The sequence below is a fragment of the Manacus candei genome, unplaced genomic scaffold (assembly GCF_025592945.1).
Source record: "Manacus candei isolate 608988 ecotype Guabito, Panama unplaced genomic scaffold, ASM2559294v1 h1tg000017l, whole genome shotgun sequence".
NCBI classification, from domain to species: Eukaryota; Metazoa; Chordata; class Aves; order Passeriformes; family Pipridae; genus Manacus; species Manacus candei.
Genome location: NW_026138065.1, coordinates 22617323 through 22641009, shown reverse-complemented (window position 1 = coordinate 22641009; position 23687 = coordinate 22617323). Strand labels below are relative to the sequence as shown.

At 35.9% G+C, this 23687-nt stretch overlaps 1 protein-coding gene across 1 annotated transcript in view; it reads left to right on the top strand.

The window, feature by feature from the left end:
* The window catches only part of GPATCH2 (G-patch domain containing 2), a 123477-nt gene extending 100586 nt beyond the window's left edge, over positions 1 to 22891 (top strand). Inside the window, exons 9-10 of the mRNA XM_051782980.1 lie at positions 6923 to 7005; positions 19182 to 22891. Coding sequence (XP_051638940.1) covers positions 6923 to 7005; positions 19182 to 19351 — 253 coding nt within the window. The 3' untranslated portion in view covers positions 19352 to 22891. The remainder of the gene's footprint in view (positions 1 to 6922; positions 7006 to 19181) is intronic.
* Positions 22892 to 23687: the final 796 nt, after the last annotated feature.

Below are 23687 nucleotides of genomic sequence, written 5' to 3'. Positions count from 1 at the left end.
TGTTCCTTGGTGACTTGTTTGTACACCAAGATATTGGTTTGGATTTGCCTTTGTGTAATTCATATACTTTTGATCAATTCCAACTCATGCCCAATTATATTACACTAAATTAACATAATTCAACAGATGTTGATATTTAAATGTTTTCTGGCATTCACATCTTGGACAGCTGTCTTAGAGCTTGGGGAAAAGGCAAACATTTAGAGTTAAATGCTGAACATATGCTTAAATTACTAATTAGAACCAAGAAAAAACAATGCATTATCCTTTCTGAGGGCAGTAGGCCTCTACTACTGAACTGGTTTTTTTAGGAACTCATTTCGCAAGTAAAGTGCATAAGTGACTTGAGATTGGGTGTCAAAACATAGGTAGTGATACAAGTTTTTATTTTCCATCCTGTGTGCTAAAATTATGCCAGTGTGGAGTTGAATGTGTCAATTTGTAGAGTTCAGATAAATTTTGGAACAACTACTGTGTCTCAATGACAGAAGTGCTGAGAAACATAACAGAAAGGAATGTGTTAGGATATAGTATTAAGTGATGAGGTAATCTGGTGGGGCCAGGGGAAGATTGTATTCTAGTCATAATAGAATTGCACTGGGACTTTCAGTAATACAGGTATGTCACCCTTATGCTTGAAGTTATGTTGTGAACAGATTGGCATTGTATGAAAGGAGTTTGATAGAGTTGCATGAGTTTATCACATCTGTTTAAGATGTAATAAAAGGAAAATAAAGTGCATAGCTCTTCTGGTTAATGTAATGGTTTTTGCACTTGCAGAGGTAGATGAAGCAATTTGTTATATAGATGATGTCATTCTTTAGACAAGTTTGAAGAAAAGCTTTACTGTTTGTAAAGGATGAGGAGGAATCAAGCGTGGAACTGATTTCACCTGAATGGTGTCTGAGAAAAGTGGCGTGAAGAGGAAAGCAAGAGAGTGAAAGAATGCCTTCTGAATTAGAATGGACGAGGAGCCATCCCTCTCTGATTGTCCATGGGCCACATACATTACTGCATGTTGCCCTACTCTGGGCATTCAAATAAAGACCAGGGGCTGCATTCATGTTTTTGCCAAGCTCTGTACTGCAAAGGAAAGAGAATATCTTTCCTTATAAAATTCTTTAGCCATTTTTTTTATATATTTTTCCTCAAAAAGAAACGTGCCTTGCATATTTCTGTGTAATATTATGAAACCACCATGCATCTTTTCTCTGGTTGTATTGATATACATGCTAGAGACAAAGATTTAGTATTTGTTATACCTAGATAATACAGAATAGTCTTCCCAAATTACAGCACCAATTGCCTGGTACTTGTATTTGGCATGATACCTTTTGATTAAGTCCACACTTCTGGAGACTGAGTCAAGTGGAAGTGCAGAATTTTACATTCATCTTATTTAATTAGCTAAAAGTGTTATAGGATGTTTAGAAAGACATATACAATAGGGCTTTAATGGTGTTTACCTCTAAACTTATCATGTATCCCAGTGCTCTTGAAGCCATTGTCTGCTACTTGTGGTGATTTAGATACATACAGTGAGAGTTAAAGTTCATCTAAAGTTCACATAAACTCCCTTATTTAAGCAGTGCTCATGGATGCAGTTCCATTGGCAACTAGATAACAGCAGAGTCTGCATTTTAAGCCATGTAGAAAATGGGATAGACTGTGCTACAGGTCCATTCTGTGTATGGACATGAGAATCATTTATGTGATATTTTTGTGTAAAAGGTACTTAAATAATGGGAGATTTGCTCAGACTATTCTTTGATTTTTATAGAGTTAAGCTGTTACACACGTGCTGATTTTTTAAATCATTTTATTGGCTTTCTTCTCTGCTCCACAGTTGAGTTCTGTTTTTTCATTTTTAACTGCTGCTGTGAACATTACTTCCATTTCAGTTTATAAGAAATTGTCCAGTAATTTCAAGCTTAAGGTGAGTCATGGTCCTCACTGCATTCTGTCTTCAATCATATCCATATGAATATCTATTTTCTATCCATATTTTAAGACTGAGAACTGACAGTTTCAGTTAGATTTCCCCTTCAAAATAATTCTCTCAAGTCCCTTCTAAAATGCAAACTAGTCAATTGCATTATTGTGATGTCTTGTGAAAGAAGTTCACATATAAACTTTTATCAAGCCTCTCTATTAGCTGAAGCATTCAGCAGTGATAAACTTGCAGAGTTCTACAGCCATCTGCAGGAATGCATTGATACTGTGGCAGAATGGGGTGTAACTGTTTGCTGAATGTTTGTTCCTCAGGTGAGAGAGATGCTAAGTGGAATGTAATGGATAGGCAAGTACTGATCATTACCAATTCATCAAATTATGGAATAGAAATCAGTGTTCTTGAAAACATTGCATCATAATAATATGCTACATAGGATTTTCGAAGTTGGAGTACAGAAATTTGATAAATACTATTAAACAAAAAACACACTCTTCCACACCAGTCTTCGTTATTAATCAATACCTGTGTGCATCTTAGACACAGAGTGTAAAACCATCACCTCCATCACTTACAAGTAGTCTTAGCAATGTTGTAGTGTCATCTGGTAAGCAGTTTCACAGTAAATATACTTAAGGGACAAAATCAAAATTAAGTTGCCTTCAGTGTTGTAACCATCAGCACAATTATAGTGTACCAATAATAGCAACTGCATTGGTATCAAATAAAGAAATGCAGTTTGCAGGGCAAACAGCTAACAGCAGACAGAAAAAGTAAAGTGGTCAACAGACTTGTTTTTACAATGAGACATATAAAATAAGCATGCAAATGTTTTGTATTTAATACACAAGCACACAATTCACCCTAGGAGGTGACAGTCTCGCTAGTTTTGGCCACTGTGTTAGTGCCTATGAAGCCTATACTCACTGTATAAAGCTGTCTTCATTGCACCTTTCTGAAGAGACTGTAGAACAGTTACTGCATTTGAATAGGGTCTTTTAATCTTGGTGGAGAGGGATTGGGAGTTTTGGGTTTTGGTGGTGGGTTGGGGTTTTGTTTTGGTTTTTTACACCTGGATGATAGTGATTGCAGAAGCACGTAATAAACCAGAGGGCTAGAACACGTATTAAGGACTTTCTACTGTCCATTTTATTGTGTTGTTCTTCTCAATGACTGGACTGGTGAACTTTGAACTGGCAAAGGTGATAGCTACTCGTGAAAGGGTGAAGAACAACTTTGGGTTCTCAGCTCAGAAGGTGGATTGCATTTAAATCAGCACAGCTGTAGGTTCCCCCACAGAACGAGATGTTTATTTGGAGAATTTAACCAAATGGTCCATGGACTGCAAAGGTCAGAGTAGGTAAAAATCTGACGTGGCCTCTTACAAATGTCTTGGAGAGGCAAATATGTGTAACTGCTGAAAAGGTACTCATCAAAAATATTTATTTAATGAGCTATGAAAATTACAGAAAAAGAGATTGTGTTGTGTAGACACAGGTATAAACGTTTGGGGACCTTAAAGAGACAATTCTAGGCACGTTACCATAGTAAGGGCAACTACCTTGAAAAAAAATTGATAAACTGCAACTATTTAAGAAGGGAATAACAAAATTTCTGTCAGAGTGAATGTTTTACAAAAATGCATAGTGAAAATGCTTGTGAATTGCTTTACATGTCGTTGCTTCTATAAAAGTGTTTGCTGTCTCAAATCTGGTTTTGTGGGGTTTATTTATTATTTCAGAGCTTTTTTGTTATTGCTGCCTTCCCAGTCTGTCTTCATTTTTGAGGCTCTTATTTACCACGTAGAAAGGAGACTCTAAACACTGTGTGCAAGATGAAAAATGAATAAAAATTGACAGCGGCTTTTCCAGTGTTTTGTTTAATATGTTGAGGCATGACACAACAACAACAACAACAAAAATTCTTGGCATGCTAGTGTAAGTTCACACCAGCCTGGCTTTTGCAGCCCTCTTATTTCCCTCTGCCACAACTTTGCCGCTGCTATGACACTTGCAGGCCTGCTCGGCCATGGTGCAGCTGATGCCCTGTCCATGCTCATATTTTTCTTATTGACAGTGAGTGTTCTTGCCAAACGCCAGGGACCATAGTCACATCTGTTTGTCTCCCAAGCTTGTCTGAGGCTGCTTGGGAACACTTTTTATCCAGAGGGCAGCTTTAACTAGGCCTAATACTCTGAAAAGCCTCTATTTGTAAATGCATACAATGAGGCGACAAGTTCCTGTTGTCTTTCCTTAAAAATTATTCCATTTGACACTGCTTGCTCCAGTCCCTGTCACCAGCATGTCAAAAGCCAGGTTTTCAGGCAAGGTGGTCTTAACAAGTTTTATTTTTTCCCTAATAAAATGCCTAGCTTCCCTCCAGAGCACTATTTATAAATGATAGCTGGAAGCAAGCTAGGGGTAAGTAGAGAGAAGTCAGGCAAATAGCTTCCTTCCTTTCTGTAATCCGCGCTCTTCTGATTTAATGCTAAGAAACATAATGCTGAACTTAGCCTGATTGAGGGTCAGAGTTCTCCCTACTTTATAATACCCCCATTACAGGCATTTCAAAACGTACTGTGCAGCTTCAGAATACTGCTTCTTTTTGTCTAACCTGCCAGTTCCAGAGCAGTAATAGTTCTTGTCTGATCCTCTTAAATAAATAAATAAATGAATGAATAAGAGCTTTTTGTTTTGCTGTGGTCTACATTGGCAGAGCATATCAAATGTTAAGCCCTGGCAAAGGCAAATGACACTTTGGAGTCGCAAGTTAGCTGAACGTTTGGTGGTAGTGGCCATAAAACTGGGTCTGACAAAGCTTAATTGGTACTCTAGCATTTTGTTATTTATTTGTAGTGTACAGAATTTTCAACGACAACAAAGAAATACCCACTCTCACCTTGGCTGGTGATTGGGTTGTTGTGCTCGGCAAAGGCGAATGATTCATTTATGCTGAAGGAACAAGGCTGCCTTTCAGACATTCATTGATTTTAAATTAAAAAGTAACTGCTATGTTCTACATGAAGGGTGACAACAATAACAAAGTAGTCCTTACTTAGTGTTATTTGTTGCAACTCCATTCCGTGTGCCTGGAGGAAAAGTGGGGAGACCCCAGTACCATAATCTTACAGATCAATAATCTAGATATCTCAATGTAGTGTAACAGATAATCAATTCTGGTAAAATAACTCAAACGCTGCTCACTGTTACTGCTGTGGCTCAGGTCTTCAGGTTCAATTGCCTGACTTTATTAATTTTTATCTTTCATCCTACTTGTATTTCTGAAGACTTTCCCCCTTTTTCATTCAGAAAACAAGAATTGCACACTGTAGAACATATAATTTATCACACAACTTATCCTGCATGTTTGATTCCAATGTTAAATACTGATCTATTGATGATCAAACATCTGAAATGTTTTTTAATAATTTTTTCCCTATTTTGAATTTAAGTATTAATTTTCTTTATCATACAATCAGTTATGAAAGGGTTACACTTACTGATTTCTTTTTAAATTTAGAACTAAAAATTATCACCCTGTTAATATACTATTTCAACTGTGTTCAGTTTCCAAATGTTAAAATAGGATACAATTTCAGCTTAGAATTACAAGGAAAACATCTGTCTTAAAAACAGTGAGAAATAAATGTTGAAATAGGGGTTCACTCTAGGTGAAGCTAGAGTGCACTTCTCTGTGAAACTTGAGTTTCTTGGAATATTTTATTACTTAAATACAAGCACTGTGGTACTTGTTAATTTATTGTAACTTTTTAGAAAAAATATGCAGAGGGTTGTACATTGTCATCTTATTCATCAAGGCATTGTTGTCACTCTTTTACATTATTGAGCAGATCTGAGGTCTCTCAACATTATATGACCATTTGTTATTCATTTAGAAGCAGCCCAGCTTTAAAAAGTTTATAAATGCAGTAAAGGGTAAGTCATATATCCACACTGAAACCAGATCCCGTGAGTGACAGATTGTTACTATGCTACAGTAGATTGTCAGATGCAATTGTCACCTTGTAATTTTATCAAAATTCACTACACTTCTGTGGTAAGAAACATCGTTCTCAGTAACATTTATGGAAACATATTAAAATTGTGCAGTTCAGAAATCACTGCATTTTTCCCCCCTTCTGTTCTAGTTCTTACCAAAAAAAATGTCAGCTACATATATTCAATTCTGCAGGCACTGTACATTATTTAAGAAAAATACTAACTGTAATTGTCCTTCAAGATTCTGTTCCAAAATTCATCATTTGAAAATTCCACATTTGCCCTTTTCTGTGGTACCTGACTTCTAACAGCTGTCTTTAATGTGTAGGATTTGCTTGTTTGCCATCCTCTGCAGCTCCACCAATTTTCCAGTCTCCAAGTGTAAGCTCGTAATTGTTTAAGGAGTCTATCAGATAGTGCTTCCACAGTATTCTCACAACTTGACAGTGAATTAGAATAGGATAAATTGCTGTGCTAAGTTTATTTCATGCACATTTGAAGACTTTACTGTTTCATGTTTTCTCATTCATTCTTCATCTTACCTTTAAAAAAAATTGATAATATTTTCCATGTAATAAATGCTGCTCTGACAGTCAAGCATTACTAGCCAATTGATAACCTACAAACAGTATTGTGATCTCTTTAGATAATTAATCTTAGCTATTTTCCTGTCAGGAGCAACAGTGTTTTTGTTTTATGTTGAGCTAGAAAGATTGCCAGTTTTGAAAATTAAAAAGCATTCCCTTTATATTTATATTTATTCATTCTGGTAACAATTTATGATGTTGCATTTAGATACTGAGTGCTTGTCAACAAACATAATTATATTTCTATATAAACAAGATTGGTGGCTTGACTGTGCAGCTACATCTTGGTTGAGAATGTTTTGATATAGGTTCAGATTATACAAGCTGTGTATTTATATGGCAGTTTTCTTCCTTTGTTAATAGTTTTCTCCTATAATTACTTGCAGGCAAACCAGTGTACATTTGGGATCATTGTGCATGGGAGACATCAAGCGGAGAAGGAAAGCTGCTCCCCTGCCAGGACCCACAGGTAACCAATTTCCCTGGGACAGAGCACAAACCACAAGATGTTAAATCTCTAAATACAAAACAGTAGGTCAGTGACCTGAGGAAATGCTTGATAAATTCAGTAACTTCCCATATAACTTAAGAAATGTTCTATCCTTATTTATTAATAGAGATTAAGAAATAAATAGGCTCTCTTCATTCTCCCTCAAACATTTCCAATTTCCAGTCCTTTGTAGCACAGCACTTCTTTAAAGAGAATAAATCTTTCTTCATGTACTGAGACAGCAAAGATTACTGCTTATGTCTCTTCAAGCATTACAAGGAAGGAGACATAAGGTATCTTTTTTCTGTGTGGAATGCATATGAATGCTCTAAATACCCTGCACAATAAAGATAGGATGTGAATTCCTGGGCAAACAATTGAAAATGTGGTGATAAGTCTGTGAAACATAGTTTTCAAATTAGTGCTGTAGATTAAACAGGAAGCACTTGCAAGCACATTTGTGAAAGATTTTTACAGATGCAAGGTCACAACCATTGGATGCATTTTGCTGATGTCACAGCTGTGAAATGACTTTTTCAATACTTAGCAGTGATTTATAGGACTCTCATCAGTTTGTTATGTTAATTATATATGTGCATACTGGAAAGATTAGGTTGTGTGTCTGCCCATGTGAGATTTTTTTATATATTGCTAGTATGGAAATCTGGTTTGCATGTCCTAGTCATGTATAAATTACTATAGCAACATTTGCAACACGTAGAATTCTTCAAATATATTTTAAGTAGATGTCTTTAGAGAAGCCTAATATTTGTATTCCGACTGAATTCTCTCTCCTGAAACTTCTTCGCTTCAAACCTCAGTGGCAGAAACAGACCAGGAATAATATTAAAAATGTTATAAAGGCACCTTAGTGGCAGCAGTATGAAAAAAAGAGAATCTGTGGGTCAGCTTCTAAGACTCTGAACATATGTGAAGTGAGAAAGAAAAATACTTAATGGCTGAAGAGAGAATAATATAATTATTTCTACAAGGTGATTTTCACTTCACAACTTTCAAGTACTAAAGGATGTCATTTTGTACTGAGAGGGTATCAAGTATCATGAAATTAATTTTATTATTCATTTTACCTTGGGCTTTCAGCGTTCAGAATTTTATTTTACAAGTTGGCTCCTCTGCGTAACTTTGCAAAACCAATATTTTGATACTAAGGCAAATATGTGGTCATTCAATGTTATGAATCCATATATTCACAATTTTAGAGATTGTTTTGCCCCAAAGTTTGCCTTTATGTGAAGAGCAACCGAGAATAATAGTGGATAAAGTTATCATATGAGGTAACTTTTAACTAATGTGCTTTTTTTTTTCCAAGTTCAAGGTAATCTTTTCAATTTTGTTCTGGGCAGAAGGATTGAGATTGTTCTTCTTTCAGTGGTTTTAGTTAGCTAAGATATAGCAATGGGAGGACTAGATTTTATGTAGAAGAATTTGTGAACTATTTTTTTTAAAGAAAGAACCAAAATTATTTACATGAACAAAAGTTGGAAATGAAAAAAGCATTCTCCTAATAGTTGTCCATATTTAACACTGTAGTGAAACCTGAAAGGCTATCTGTAAATGAATCACTAACTGCAAGTGTTTTCTTCAGCTATTTGAGCAGCAAATCAGCAAAGTTTCCCCTAATACGAGCCAATGTGTTGATAACAGTATTTTTGAAATTGTCATCTGCGTTTGAAAAAAATTACTTTGGTAAATTAATTCTTGTAGCGATATGCACAGTGTTGAAAATGGTCATTTATGTATTTAGCTTCAGTAGTACTGATGGGAATGACTGGCGATCCTAACGAGGTATTGAAACGTTCCCTGGTTTTGGGTCTCACAAGGGTAGCACCTGCTACTTTCAGACACCTTCCAAAGCCATAGACTTTTGCAGCAAGCAGTGTGATTGGTTAAACATTTATTAATTGTGACAAGAACACCCAATTTATTTCAGTACTCCAGCTTATTTACTGCTCTTTCACCTTTGTATTTTGTATTGAAAAAATAAAATGAATATTGATAGAGTTTGATATTGATTTCTAAATTTATAGCCTGTTCTCAGCCTGCAGTCAAAGTCACATAGCAATAGGTTTTTGTATATTAGTAACAAAGGATGTAGCTTTACTTGTACAGCATTGAGAAACTATTGAAGCAAGAAAGTTTGAGCAGCACAGAGCATTTTATAGTTTTGAAAATGTCTTTTGTAAAGGTGAAAAAAATATATGTTAAAAGCAATGAATAAAATGGGAGACAATATAGGCATGGATGGTTGGGAGCTGACAGTAGTGTCACATTCTGTCTTTTTTAACTAAGATAAATTTTCTGGTTTGTGGTTGTTTGATATATCCCATCTGTGTATTATTGAACCTACATAGTTAATTAACTAAAATCCAATACTAGTAAAAATTGTTTACTTCCTACAATTCAAAAATTAGGTGTTGGACATCTTAAATACTTTTTTGCACAACTTCTTCCATGAAACAGATACTATTTCAGTGATTCTGTTCACATCTGGGACCAGGTCATTCCCAATGACCTTATGCACCCTCCAACTACCCCAGAGGTAGAACTGTTTCATGTGACACCTTGATATATTCCACTGCAGCAATGCAGTGCTCTCAAGTTTTTATAAAAACCTCTTAGACAAACTAATCCATTGTTGTAGAAATAGCCCTACCAGAACTGGGTCCAGTTTAATGTCAGTAATAACAAAACAACAACAACAAAATTTTTATGCAAGAGAAAGGACATTCTTTGCAAAGTATTGTTGCTACTTGAAACACATTTATTGGGAATATTTACAGTAATTTCAGTCTTAGATTATTTAAAGTCTCATATCAAACCAGTAGGTGCTACAGAATATTAGATGCCATACACTGAATATGCATTTACCCCAGTTCCTTTCCAATTGACTACCTTCTTCTGTACAAGCTTTTATCATCTCATGTTAAATCCTTGATATTATTTAGATTTTTTTTTTTTTTAGTAACTAACCTCTAAGTCTTAAATTTTGGAAAAAATCATCAAATTCTGCTTTATATCTGTGGGATGCTAGTAACTTAATTTACAGTTTGTAGAAAGTGTGATTCAGAACAAAAAAAATCAAGTTTCACTTGTATGCCTTGTCAATAACCATTTATTTTTATTTCAAAACATTCTTTTTACTCTGATGTCACATTGTGTGCTTTACAGTTTGGAGTAGTGTTGAAAACCTGCAAAAACCAATTATAAAAAGAGAAAACTATTTTATACTTTAAATATAGAAAATGTGTATATAAAATAGATAAATTACTGTGAGTGTTATGGGCACTTTAATATTTACATTTTGCAAAAGCAAATTTCAGATGTCATTTTCTTTATCTAGTTGGCATGTTGCATGCACATGCTACACTTCAGGCTGGTACTGATTGAAATGACCAAGTTAAAAGTCTCATTTTAAAGAATGTGTTTTAATGAAAAATATGACAGATTCTTAATTACAGCAGAAATACTGAGCACTGCTATAATGCCATCATGACTCACTTTAACAAGGTAATCAAAAGGGTACATGTTTTCATTCCTTTTTAAAAATTGCCAGCGGAACAGCTAAGCAAACTATTTTGCTGATGCTTAATATGTCAGTGATTAAAAATCAGACCTGAATATCTGCAGTACCAAAATGATGATTTGAAAAAGATTGTGATTACGGTGTGATAACAGAGGTGGCTGAGGCTAAGTTTGTGGTGAAGGTCAATTTAGCAAAATAGTTGCAGAGGAAAGGTAGATTTTTGGGTACTTGGATGAACTGACTGTAAATTTCCGAAACTCTAGATAAACTATTATATGCCTACTTTCTTTTTGACTTGATTCACTGCTTTGCTGTCTGCTAAATGTATAGCTCCATATGCAGAAATCCCTTGTCACAGGTCAATACAACATTGGCATGTGTTGTGAACACTTTCCCTTATTGCATTTTGACATTTCTTATCCTTACTGCCGAAGTCCTTTCTGGCATACACATCATGCCTACTTGGTTATCCAGCCTATGGACACTCATTTTTCTTTGGTTGGTTTCTGCAACAGATTAAACTTTAGGGACTTCTCTCTGTTTGTTTCTTCTACCATATTGTCTGACTAAAGTAGTTACAAAATTAAAACATCGCAGAATGCCATGCAGTATTGGAAACTGCCGTCCCTTCAAAGCAAAAGGCTTTTCGTGTTGAGCTTGAGGTGACTGGTTCAGGCAGGGCCTCTTACATAACCAACACTAGAATAACGAAGAAAGTTCAGTAACAAGCCTTAGAAGACCCACAGTGCAACAAGAACCAATTTATACTGGAAAATTCCTGATGGTTTTCTCGTGATCTAGAGATAAGACAATATTCTGCAGGCTGTATGCACAGCCCTATAAAGTCAAGAAGAAATGTTCAGGTTGATAGAAGATGACTGTACCTGCCTTTTCTAAGTGCTGTTGTCTTCTGAAAAGTGAAAGCTTAAAAAATAATTCCCCAAATTACTCTGGGAGTCTTTCCTAAGATAACTGTTTCTGGTTGTGGAAAGCATTCAAATTGCCTCCACTGGGAGCTAAACTTGATGATCCTCTTGGGTTCCTTCCAGCTTAAGATATTCTATGATTTTATGGATTTTTTTTTTTATTTTACTTCACTTTCAAGAATCATAAACTAGCTTAACAGAGAATATCACCAATGAGAGCATCCTTAATGCGGAGGAAATTTCTGCAAAAAAAGGCTAAACCAGGCATTTTTTTGCACTTTCCAAAGGTATGTTTCATTAAACAGTTGTACCCTTGAGAATAGTTTTGAATGAAACTGAGAGGTGCCAGTAGGGAGACTCATTCTCAAGGGCACTTAAGTGCTCTGCAAGTTCTGCACGTTCTCTGCCAGGTATCATCAGAAAGTGGTTCCCCACAGAGACGAGCCACCTCCATTTCATTTGCAGTTTGTTGGAACCATCACCTCTTTTAGATGGGCTAATGTGCATCCTGTAGTTTTCCTAGAACTCAACCAGTGGAAGAAGTACCTGATATTTCTGTCAGTCTGTTTTAGGTTGGTAATACCAAAGGACTTTTGCTAACCACAGGTGGTTTGGGAGTTAAAATGTGCAAGGGGGAAATATGTGTAGTTTTTCCTCAGTCAACATAATTACCTATCCTAGCTCTCCACAACAACCTCTCAGTCGATGGTGACTAGTTTTTCTTTCCCCTGAGGGAATAGGGAGCACTCCTGCAGATAGTCCCTGGTATAGCTTGTGCAAAAATCACTTTTCTTGAAGGTTTTTCAGCATATAATTTACTTTTTGAATAAGGAAGCTTTATGCAGAAGGTTTTTGGCACTTCAGAGAAATAAAAAGACCTGTTTAGGATGTCAGAAAATGAAATTCATTGATCAGGTTTCCAGTGCAGTTAAGTTTGGATTTCTGTTTTCTGTCTATACTGTAAAAGCTTTGCAATTGGTGTAAAAGTTTTAGATAAAACCTGTTGTACATACTTGTCATACTTTGGATTTCACAAAGAAAATTTTTGCTTTGGATTTCCACTACAACGAGAGGAAATTTGGATTTATTGATTATAAGAGTTTACCTTTCAACCTATATATTGACACTGCCAATGCTGATGTAAGAACTAAGATTCATGTTCTGATGCCTTCATTACTGACAGAGGCATCTCAGTGAGCATTGTTTGCATAAATAAATAGGCAAATGGTTACCTAGCCCATAGTAAAAAATATGCAGATATATTTGTCTAGGATTAATTAATTAATATTCATTTTTAAATTAAGATAATTTGACTGAAGATAATGCTTCAACCACATAGACACAGAACAGGAAATAGTAGTGGAACTTCACCTCCAGTATCCTACCAATCCATCCCAACTTGAGTTAGGGTCAGATAGAGCTACAGTGATGTGCATAGTCCTAATAATCAGCTTAATCCTCCATCATTCTGCTGAAATTAACAATAACTGTGCTCTCCAGCTTACTTCACAATATTAATGTGATTTAAATCCTTTCCCTGTGGGTTTCAGTGTAAGGCTGCAAGTCTTTCATTAAAAGTCAGGGAATGCACATGAGACGGGATCAATTTTGCTGAATTTTGAGGGGTTTGAACAGAACTCTGAAATGTTCCTCAGTGAGAGTGCTTCTCCCAAAGTGCCATCCAGTGACAGTGTTTTTGTCATCACAGATAACTGACCTCCTTTGGACCCAAGTGAAAAGTCAGTATTGGGTATTAAAGAGATTCCCCTTACAGAGGGGTAAATGGGAATCTAATGATACTGACTCTTCCAACCAGTTTTAGTAGTCATAAAGACTGAATGGGCATGATGTTTTAACTCCACACAGTGTAGTCCAATAAAGAATGGAAAGAGAAGAGCACCTGCAACTCCAATTCCAAGTGATCTGTTACTGGATAACTAGTTGTACCTAAAATTCACTGTCTCAGTTTTCATGGATGTGTGAATTCATGTTTATATATTCAGGAGAGTTGAAAATGGATTTAAATCTAGACTCTATGCTGCAAGAAAGAGTGCATTCACCCAGGCCACAATTATGTGACTGTTCCTTTAATACCCCTTGTGATGGGGCAGTAGGAATGAAACTATGGCAGTGCAGATATTAACAAATGGATGCAGGGTAAATGTGGAGGTTTCCAGCACCTGCTGAAATCATAGCTATGTCCTCTCTTCTATTCTTATCTCTCTGTTAGCTAGAATAAAATTCAATGCAAGCAGATTCACCTGAACTATAATCATTCTAGGGTTATTCTTCAGTCTTAGGTAGCTGAGTGTGAGTGATGTGTAAAAGTCTGGTATAATAATGCAGTCTCAAATATTAGCTAAAAATTTTCATAGCATTTTCATAGCTGAGTTGTTTTAGTTTTTGGGGGGGGGGTTTCTTTTTTACATATACAGCCATAGTATACTGAAAACCACTGCAGGTACTGATTTTTAAAATTACCATATGGGTGTTGGCTGTGCCTCTGATGCTGTCTGCACAATTATCCAAAATAATTTTAAGAACATAAACATCTAGGCAGTCTGATTCCCATTTTGCTAGTTAGAGCTGGCATAAAAAGATAGACTACAGCAATATATTATTCTGATTGCATTCCTTGTAAAATTGTCTTGTGTATCAGGATCAATCCCTACTGTTCTGAGCTCATCTGTGTGATAGGAGTCAGAAAAGAAAAAGAATAGATGAAATATTAAATGCTTTCAGAAAATGAGGGAGAAAGTGCACTGGCTTTTAAAGAGAAGCAGCATGTATCATTTCTCCTTCCATTGGCTGTTTATCCAACATCAATACAACACTTTAGGAGCCAAATTACTAAACAAGCTGCCAATTAGGCTTGCAGTCAGCTGGATAGATTAGTGGCTAAGAGAGGCAGATACAAGATTTTCATCTCTTGAGCCAATTACGCAAGTGAATTACCATCCACAATGCTCCTTGGAAGATTTGAGGTAGAAAGACTGACTCTGCTGTGATAGACATAAGTGAGATCCAGGGTAGGGGGTAAGGGTTAGCAGGCCATGTATTGCAAAAATTACCCAAGCAAAAAAGAGATCCTTCTAGGAAAGGATTTAAAGGATTTAAGGCTGCTGGGAGCGATAGAAGAGGAAATAATAGTTGTGGTATGCTCTGCGAAGGCATTGCTGTTCTGCTCACAAGTCTTAATCATATAAAAGAAAGATGAAAGGGCAAGACTATATTTATGTGCAGTGTCATTTTCTCAGAGCTGTTTAAAAACCCGTTTTCTTAACATCAAAAATAGTTCAGTGCCAGAGACGAAATTCCTTCACTGTGCCTTCATTTGTTTCTTCCAACTGGGGAGGGAGGAACCAAACCACATTTTCTTAAAAAGGGTTATCTGAAGATTGAACGTATCTGTATTCTGATTTTATTCAGACCAATATAAACCAAACATGCTTGGTGTTTGTCTTATCCAGCAATTGGACCATACAAATAAGTATTGTCACAATAGTGGTTTATGGGGTCACAGTTCCTTTATTATTCTATAATGCGCGATAACTTAAATGTTGAGCTTTTAATTTTTAGAAGCATTTTGCAAATAAAATGGATCTGTCAAATGAAAACTGTTCATAGGCTCATTTGTTTCCTGATGAGAATGTTGTACACTGGTGTAACATTGTTTCTTAAACATGAAGCAAATTTAAAAGCTGAACTTTTGCAAGCTGCTGTATCCAAAAATGATTAAACAGATGTGAAGCCTGCAGCAGCATTAGACCTCTGATCTGATTTTAGCTTACAGATGGAATTAAATTAATTCATGGCAATCACTGTAAAATCAAGGGTATGACACTGAATGCTAGTGTACTGTTTAACCAGGACATACCTGTCTCAACAGCTGTTAAGAAAAAATTACATACCTTTATTTTTCATTGAAACCTGCCTTTAATGCCATCATAAATATCATACCAAAATTAAACAAATGTGATGAATTTTTTATTTTCCCCTTCCCAGTTTTGTCACTTACTCCTCATAGGTTTCATGTCCCATGTATGTAAGGTCATATGCATCATACATGTAGACCTTGAGGTGTGTCTATTCATATACACAAAGGTTTGAGGATGGCCTTTTTTTCTATCAATTGGCAGTATTACAAAAAGAAGGAGCATAAGTGAGGGTATTTCACAGTGTTGTCTTTTCAAAGAAGTTACTGTTCCTCCTTACTTGTGTAATGGCAGTCACTTCTACATGCAGAACATTCATCTAATAGATCAGGAACCAGTTGTTACGGTTGCTAAAAACATTTTCAGTCTACAGAAAGAAAAGGCTCTGCACAGCAGATTTCTGCAAATTACTAGTGCAGAGAATTCCTTGTAACTCCTGGAACCCCAGAAAACCTCATACAGCAATAACCTTAGAAAAATGTCCCTCCAAGTTTTGTTTTTTTTAATCTGATTTTGCATAGTTATTTTTTGTGGGACGATGCAGTGGGTTGATTTTGCTCTTGCTCCTGGGTGGGTCAAGACTGAACACGTCCCAGAGGTAGCACAGCCGTTTTCAAGGCCACTGTGCTTGGACCGTTCTCTCTAACAGGCCCTACTGGCTAGTCCAAGAAGTGCCATAGGCATGAATTAAAAATTGAACTTGAAGATGAATATTGCAAGGACAATTACTGCTTTTAATTAGAAAATAAAAGCCCAAAGCACAGGAATGGGGGTCAGGGGAATAGCACACAGTGTAGCATGATTTTTAAGAACTCTCTCCCATCATGCAGTCAATCAGCAATGCAAATGTTTTTTTTTTCCCCAATTGCTGATTGCTCATGAAATGGAGGAAGGGGGCAATACCACTATCCATATTCTTTGGATTTAAGTAAAATATGTTGCATTACAGATAAATTTTTCAAATAATGGGTGAAAATTGGAGGAATATTAAAGACAGATATAGATAGTACTTATATAGCAGCTGACGATACTGCAAAAGAATGGTCTGCATATATTAAATATTTTTCACAATTCAAATAAGAGCTATCCATATTCACCTCATTTACAAGAAGGAGTAATTAGTCAATTAGTAATATAGGCAAAATGGTTGGGGGTATGGTTTTGCCTTATTCTTGCCACAATACAAAGCCTTCAAACACTTCAAACAGTGTATGTTGTTTGACTGTTTGCCCAAAAGTGGATTGTGAAGCCAAGTTTATTGTGGTTTCTCTTTTCTCTTTCTTTTTCTTTTTTTTTTTTTTTAATATGGTGCCATACAAGAGTAAAACAGAACTCTGAGGGAGAGCTTCAGCTCTTAACAGGAGATAGAAAAGTATGTACAGTGGAGGGGAAAATAGTTACAGTGTACATTCTAGAAGTACTTAAACGTCTTCAAAAACAAATTATTCCAATTATCCTGTCACAAAAAAAAAATTGAACTACTTCAAAAGGTATCAAAAATAGAAACAGCAGTTTACTAAATAACATGTCAGGGTACAGATTGTTCTTTCATATATCTTCTTTGTGAGGTTCCTCTCTGACTGTCTTGTGAATTGAAATTCATACAGAAAGGTACATCTGTTACAGGAAAAGGTCTGTAGGTTTTTTTCCTCTAATAGACTAACAAAAAAGCTGTTTACATTGTGTCAGTCTATGCCTTGCATACCATTCCAGCAGCATTGCTGCCTTTGCCTAAGCAGCATTATGAGTGGTTTAATGTTTCCAGTTTTCAGATGTCATGAAATACACTCTTTCCTGCTTAGTGGATCTATTGGATCTTTCTTCCCCTTTAAGTTTCCCCCTTAATTGTTCCACAGACATTTACTGGAATGATGGTTCATTTCTTATCATCCCTTCTCACTAAAACCGGACCAAAACTTCCAGGATTTTACCTGTGAGGCTTACCATAACTTTCATTGAACAGTACCCTTTTTTCTTTCCCTTTTCTCTGAGTTGGAAAATTGCAAAGGAACTAGGAAGGTTGCAAAGCCTGTGTTGTGTATGCCAGGCAGTACCAGGGACTCGTCTGTATAAAAATTACCTCTGCCTGTGGGGGCCTGAAAAGAAAGGAAGTCTTGGACATTGAATTTTGTGCTGGTCAGTTCAAGAGGAACCCTCTCGGGGACTTGAGGCTGCTGACTTAAAAGCCTTTATTTTAAGCCTAGCATTAAGCATAGCTTCAAACCAGTATTAAAGGATGCCTTCCCTCAATGCACTCCCTTTTTTCTTTGACTCGGGAACTGAGATAGTGGAAAGCTGTCTGCCTTTTATGTAGCCAGTGTTTTACTGAATATGAACAAATCTATAGTGGATAATGCTGGAGTACTGCAAGTTCATCATCATAATCATCATGAGGTTTTTAATGTGCACCTCTTGTTTTTAATTTCTGTCTGTGTATGCGGTTTCTACTGTGGGGCTTTGCTTTTTGTGTGTGAGTGTTTGATAAATGAGGCTTTTCAGAAGCTCATGTTCAACTTTTCTTGTGTTCTTGTTTAGTAAGTTAATATAATGAAAATCCAGGTGCTTGTCAATGGTAAATTCTTGACTGAAGACATTATAGTCTTCAAAAACCCCAAACCATAGTCTACAGTATTTTTCAAAAATTAGCAGGCCAGAATAAATAGGTAGGTAAATAAACAGGTAGTTTTGGAAGCTGAGGACATGGAAGGGGTTTTTTGTTCTGTTGTCAGAGGAATGGAGATGTTGAATAATGCTGAAAACAAAATCCAGCTGCCTACATGCAACTGTTTGTGTTAGTTCAACAACGTCACCCCTTTTCAAAATTGTTTGCATGGTGGAACTTGATAACTTTTAATGCAGATTCTTGAAATAAGTATGCAAGATAGTTTTAGATGGGAAGGCTTATCCACTCATCATCTCCAAACTCTATTTTGAGGATTTGGATGAAGGGGAAGAAACAACTTTGTTATGTTCACCTCACTTTTTTTTTTTATGATGTATTTATGGAGAAAAAAGGAACCTGTAATTAAAAAAATAAATCAGTTACACTAACACTTGCAATGCTGACACTCTTTTCTGCAGTATGTGTGCAGCTTTTCTCAGATATCTTGATGCAGTGGAGAGAAAAGTGTAAACAGCACTTAAAAGCATTGAAAATACCAAAAGTAGACTTGGATGTATCAAATCTCACAATGTTCAGTAAAAGAGAAACTGAGTAAAAATATAGCTGAATTTCAGGTAGGTGACCACTTGGCTGTACTGTTTCTGTAACAGGTGTAATGGTTTAATCAGAACTTCTTTATTGGGTTTTCTTGAAGGAGATCTTAAGCATCAATAAATATTGCTAAGAATGGAATGATGGTCATGTTAATATGATGTGTTTCTCCTTGGTAACTGTATAGGACTAGAAATTTCGGTAATCTTACCAGTGTATTGGTAGACTTGTGCAGGTGATTTACGTTCTTTGAGGCTGATGTAACATCCACCGTAGTGGAATATAAAAGATCTGTGACAAAACTTGTCATACTTAAAAACTGAATGAGTCTTCCATAAATTAAAAATAAAGCATGAGACTTTATTATTTAGAATCATATGCACTCAAGAGGTCAACATGTGGAAAGACAGCCTGTTCTAGCAACCTGTTAGATGAATTAGGAGAATAAGAAGGTTTAAAGCTTTATGGGAGATTATCCTGCTCTTCTCCTCATGGCAGGCAGTGCTGATTAATGCTGTGTGTTTCTTTAATCTCAGGGTTTGTAGGAGAAAACACCCAACCAATCCCAGAAAACAACATTGGAAACAGAATGCTTCAGAGTATGGGCTGGACCCCAGGCACGGGCCTTGGACCAGACGGCAAAGGGATAGCAGAGCCCATAAGAGCCATCCAGAGACCAAAAGGACTCGGCCTTGGATTTAGCTGACAGAAATGCACTCTGGCTGCCCAAGAAAAATAAAGCTCAAAATTATTTTAAAAATACAAAAAAAAAAAAAAGAAAAAAGAAAAAGGAAAAAATGGCAAATATATTATTTGTTGTGATGGGCAAATCCAGTGATTTTTTCTCTCAAAGACCGCTGAAGTCAATGAGCTTCACACTGGCTACACCAGCTGCAAGGTACAGCCACAGTGGCAGAACCGGCATTCGAGTCTAACTTTACAATGGTGCTAAAATGTACAAAAACTTCTACTTTTTTATTTTCTGTGGTCTTAAGGTTTATATTAAGCATAAAATTCAGTTTATTCACTTTTTTTCCTAGAAGCTTCTGACACAGCAGGTTTTAGTTTTGTTTTGTAAGTACAATTTCATCTCAAGAGCCTTGATTACATTTGTCAAGGAAAGTGGAACTTTTTACAGCTGTTGTGGTTTTCCCCTCTTCAGACAAAGTTTCCAAACCTGGTATTTGTAGTGTTTAACAATATTTGAGGATAAGCTGTCATTATACCCATAAGATATACACTTTTCCCACTGGAAGGTGATATGGTATGCAATTTTGTATAAGAGCATGAAAAACAGCTTTGTTGTCAGAGAAATACCATTCCAGCATCATTTTCCGCCAATGTATTACTGTCTTCCACATTGAAGCTCAAAAGTAATGCTTTTATACTTCTTTTTACATTTACAGGATTATCTTTTCTCAGAAAATATTTTAAAAAGTAAAAGTTTACTCTGACTTTGGATTTCCCTTTATATTAATAATTCTCAGTGTTGCCACATTTAGGAATAGTTTGAGCTTTGAAACAGGAAATTGTATTTCAAAGATGACTGTCTTTCAGTGTCTGTATTGTGGGGTTTGGCATATTTTAAACAATGCAGTGTTCAACATGGTTTGGTTTGTGACCATACTGTTGCCAATGAGCCACAACCTTTAAGGATCATGAACAGAAAAAGGGCAAGGAGAAGCAGGATTAGGATGGAGGAAAGGAAGGAAAAAGATACTTTGATGGCATCTCACAAATCTAAGCTAGCAATTTAAAATCAAGAGGGATCATTAAGTGTTTTAATCAGTATCCTAATGTATCTAATGTCAGCAGAAGCAATTTCATTAAGCACCAACCAATCAAGCTCCTAGGGTACTTATTAGTCTGCAGGATAAAACAAATTCCACTTTAAAATTAAATGATAGGGTTGAAGGAAACTTTTGTTATGATGGACTAAGAAGAAAATCATGCTCCTCTTACCACCCATGCCTGTAGTAGCTGGCAATATTTACCCTGACTGCAGAGGAAACAGGATTTGATTCTCCAGTCTTTTTTTTGCTCCAAGAGGAGGATCTCTCCCTTCCTCAGCTCCCAAACTGCAGAGAAAAATACTTAGTTCTGGATGCTTGCAAAGATATTTCTTTAGGATAAAAAGAGCACAACTTCATTCATGTGACCCTGAAATACAGTGATTACCTTTAAGACGTTTTAATTACTTTTTTTTTCTCTCAGCTTCACCCATTTTTCCAGGAAATAGCAGCAAGAAAATTACAAATAGCAGCATTATAGAAATGAATTTCCTTAAAAGAAATGTTCATACTTTCCACTGTGATAACTGTCAGTTTGGGAACATTGTTTTGCCATGCACCATAGTGTAGAGTGAAAGATTAGTACCTGATGTTGTTTTTATGATAGTTGAATGCACAATGCATATGTTCTCTAAGTTTTAGAAAGACTTTTTTGCTGTTTAAATACTTTTTGTGATTGTGTGGTTTGACTTTTTAAAGAAATTTTAAACAGACTTGGGATTTATACAACAACACATACACTTTTTAATGGAAGGTTTTAGGGCACAATATTATGTGAGTTTGCCACCTCAGATATTTCTTGCACAACTGAACTGGGTTAAATACATTCCATATTCAAAGAATTTCAAGGCCACAAAGGGCCGACAGTCTGGAATTCTGCAGCTGGCAGAGGTGCCCACTTGTATAAGTATTATTTCCAATAATGCCTTTATGTGGCCTGCACCTGTTCTGTCAGTGCCATGTGCTACCAAGAGCAAGCAAATTCTAACGACCTCTTTTTATTGTACACCACAATCAAAAATCCATTAAAATAATTTGCAGCATTTGAATTGGGAAAGTGAATCTTTTAAGATCTGTTTGTTGTAGTTCTGTTTGCAAAACTGTAAAGGAATACTCATTCCGTGTTAAAATTCAGTTGTTTTGCTTTGGTTACAGCACCTGCATATCTTGGGCTGGAAGTTCTAAGTATGGCACATATAACACTTTGAAGTATTTCTGTGCAATTTATCATAGCAGTAGTTCCTCAAGAAATAAGTCTACAGCTCCAAAAGTACTTGTAAATGTTTCCTGTTTTTAAAAGATAAGAGGGAAATAATAGATGTATGTTGAGGGAAAATATCTTTAGCCTATTCAACTCTTTTTTTCATCTGTTCATACAGATACAGTGAAGCAGCCAGTCTAGTAAACAGTCATAATGGAAGAACTATTTAGTCAGATTGAAAATCTTACAACTTTTTGTTTTAAATCACTCTATTAGTGAGAAGCTATTAGACATTAAGATTAGTCAAACTGGTTTTGATATAGAGATAGATACACTTTGTTTTCCTCAGGTATTATCAATAGATACCACAGCTGACAGTACACTTTATCTGTTAGAAGCTGTAAAACTAAGTGATTAAAATATTTTATTGTAGTGTTTTGAGATATTTTTTGTGCAGTAAAATTTCCATTCTGACTCAAACTATCATTTCATTTTCACTTTTCCACATCTCACAGAAGTGGCTTTAAAGATACTCCAGTAGTGTGATTTCGCACAGGTAAAACTAGTGTTAAGAAACAAAACAAAAATTAATTGTAGGGTTTTTTTCCTTTTTTATGGCCAATGTTAGCTGGCTTTGAAACAGGTCGAAGTACTTGGATTTACTGTTTTTTTTCTTCAGATTTTCCTATGTCTAACTTGCAATCATACTATGATACCTGCTATAAAGCTGGCTCACATTATTTTAAAATACATACAGGTATTTTCCGATAGTAATTCTTTTATGTCTGTGACACTGAAGGGGTTTTGCCTACATAAATAAATATGGGATCATCTTGTATCTAAAAGTTACCATCCATCACTTGCCAGATTCTTTCCATTTAGGTATTTGAATCAGTAGCTCAGCTGTTACCATAATATTCTTCCTCTGAAGAATGTCTAGTGAAGAGAAGAGACATTGCCTATTATTGCATTGTGTTTTGCTACATGTTCCATGGTGTCTCAAAAGTTCTGTGAATTGAGCCATTAACTGTTAATAAAAGAAACCCATGAGCAGTATCTTATTTCTAAATAAATATTTGTTGAAGTCAGAGAAGCATTATCAATATGCCCATTTTAACAAGTTTGTCCCTGCATTTGTCTTTCTGCGATTAGGTCAATAATGGGTGTAGAGTGGCAGTAAATAGCTAAATAATATGTATAGAATGCTTTGCTTTGACAACACAAATGCAAGATGAAATAAAATAAATAGACTCCATTCTTCATGAGTTTTGTATGTTCTTTTCTTTAAACTGTGTTGTTACTGCACAGGTGAGTACAAAAACATGCTGTTTCTGAAAATACAATTAAGGTGGGTAGTATCATGTACCAAGCAGATGCATATTATGCTAAAGCTATTACACTACCTTATAGATACCTTTTCACTAGTACTTCTTTTCTAGGTTATTATTATCCAGCTGAAGAGGTGACACCGATGTCAGGAAATGCCTCATTTAAGATGTTTGCAGTACTTTTCTTGTGGTATTCTAAGACATTGAATAGAAGTTCTCCTCACTCCTTAAGTATGTGCATACTTTGATAACTGTGACAAGGCCTTGTGCTTTCTCTTCAAACAATTCTCCAAAAATGTTCCTCCAAGGAAAACTCACACAGCCTTTTACTTTCCCTTACCCTATGCTCCCAGAGCACTTTCAGTAAAGGCGCATCAGAAATGGGAATTCCTCCCCTCTAACTTTAAAGTCAAGAAACTTTTTAATTAGACTTCCATCCCTAGCAGAGTTTTTAGGAGCAGTGGCGTAGTATTTAGCACACAGCAATTGCATAACCTTGTTGCCCACCATAGAGTCCCATCCCTAAGGGCAGCCTGTGTGTTCGGTCTGAAAAAAGCACAACCTGAATTACTTCTTTATCAACCAGTTGTCCAGTTATAAAGGTAATGTGAAATGTTAAATGAGAAAATGGCATTTTTAAAGATTGTCATGTGCTTTTGCTTTGAATTCTCCCTAGAAAAGGTTTCATTGTGGTGAAGTGGGTGTTTTTTTACAGTTACAGTA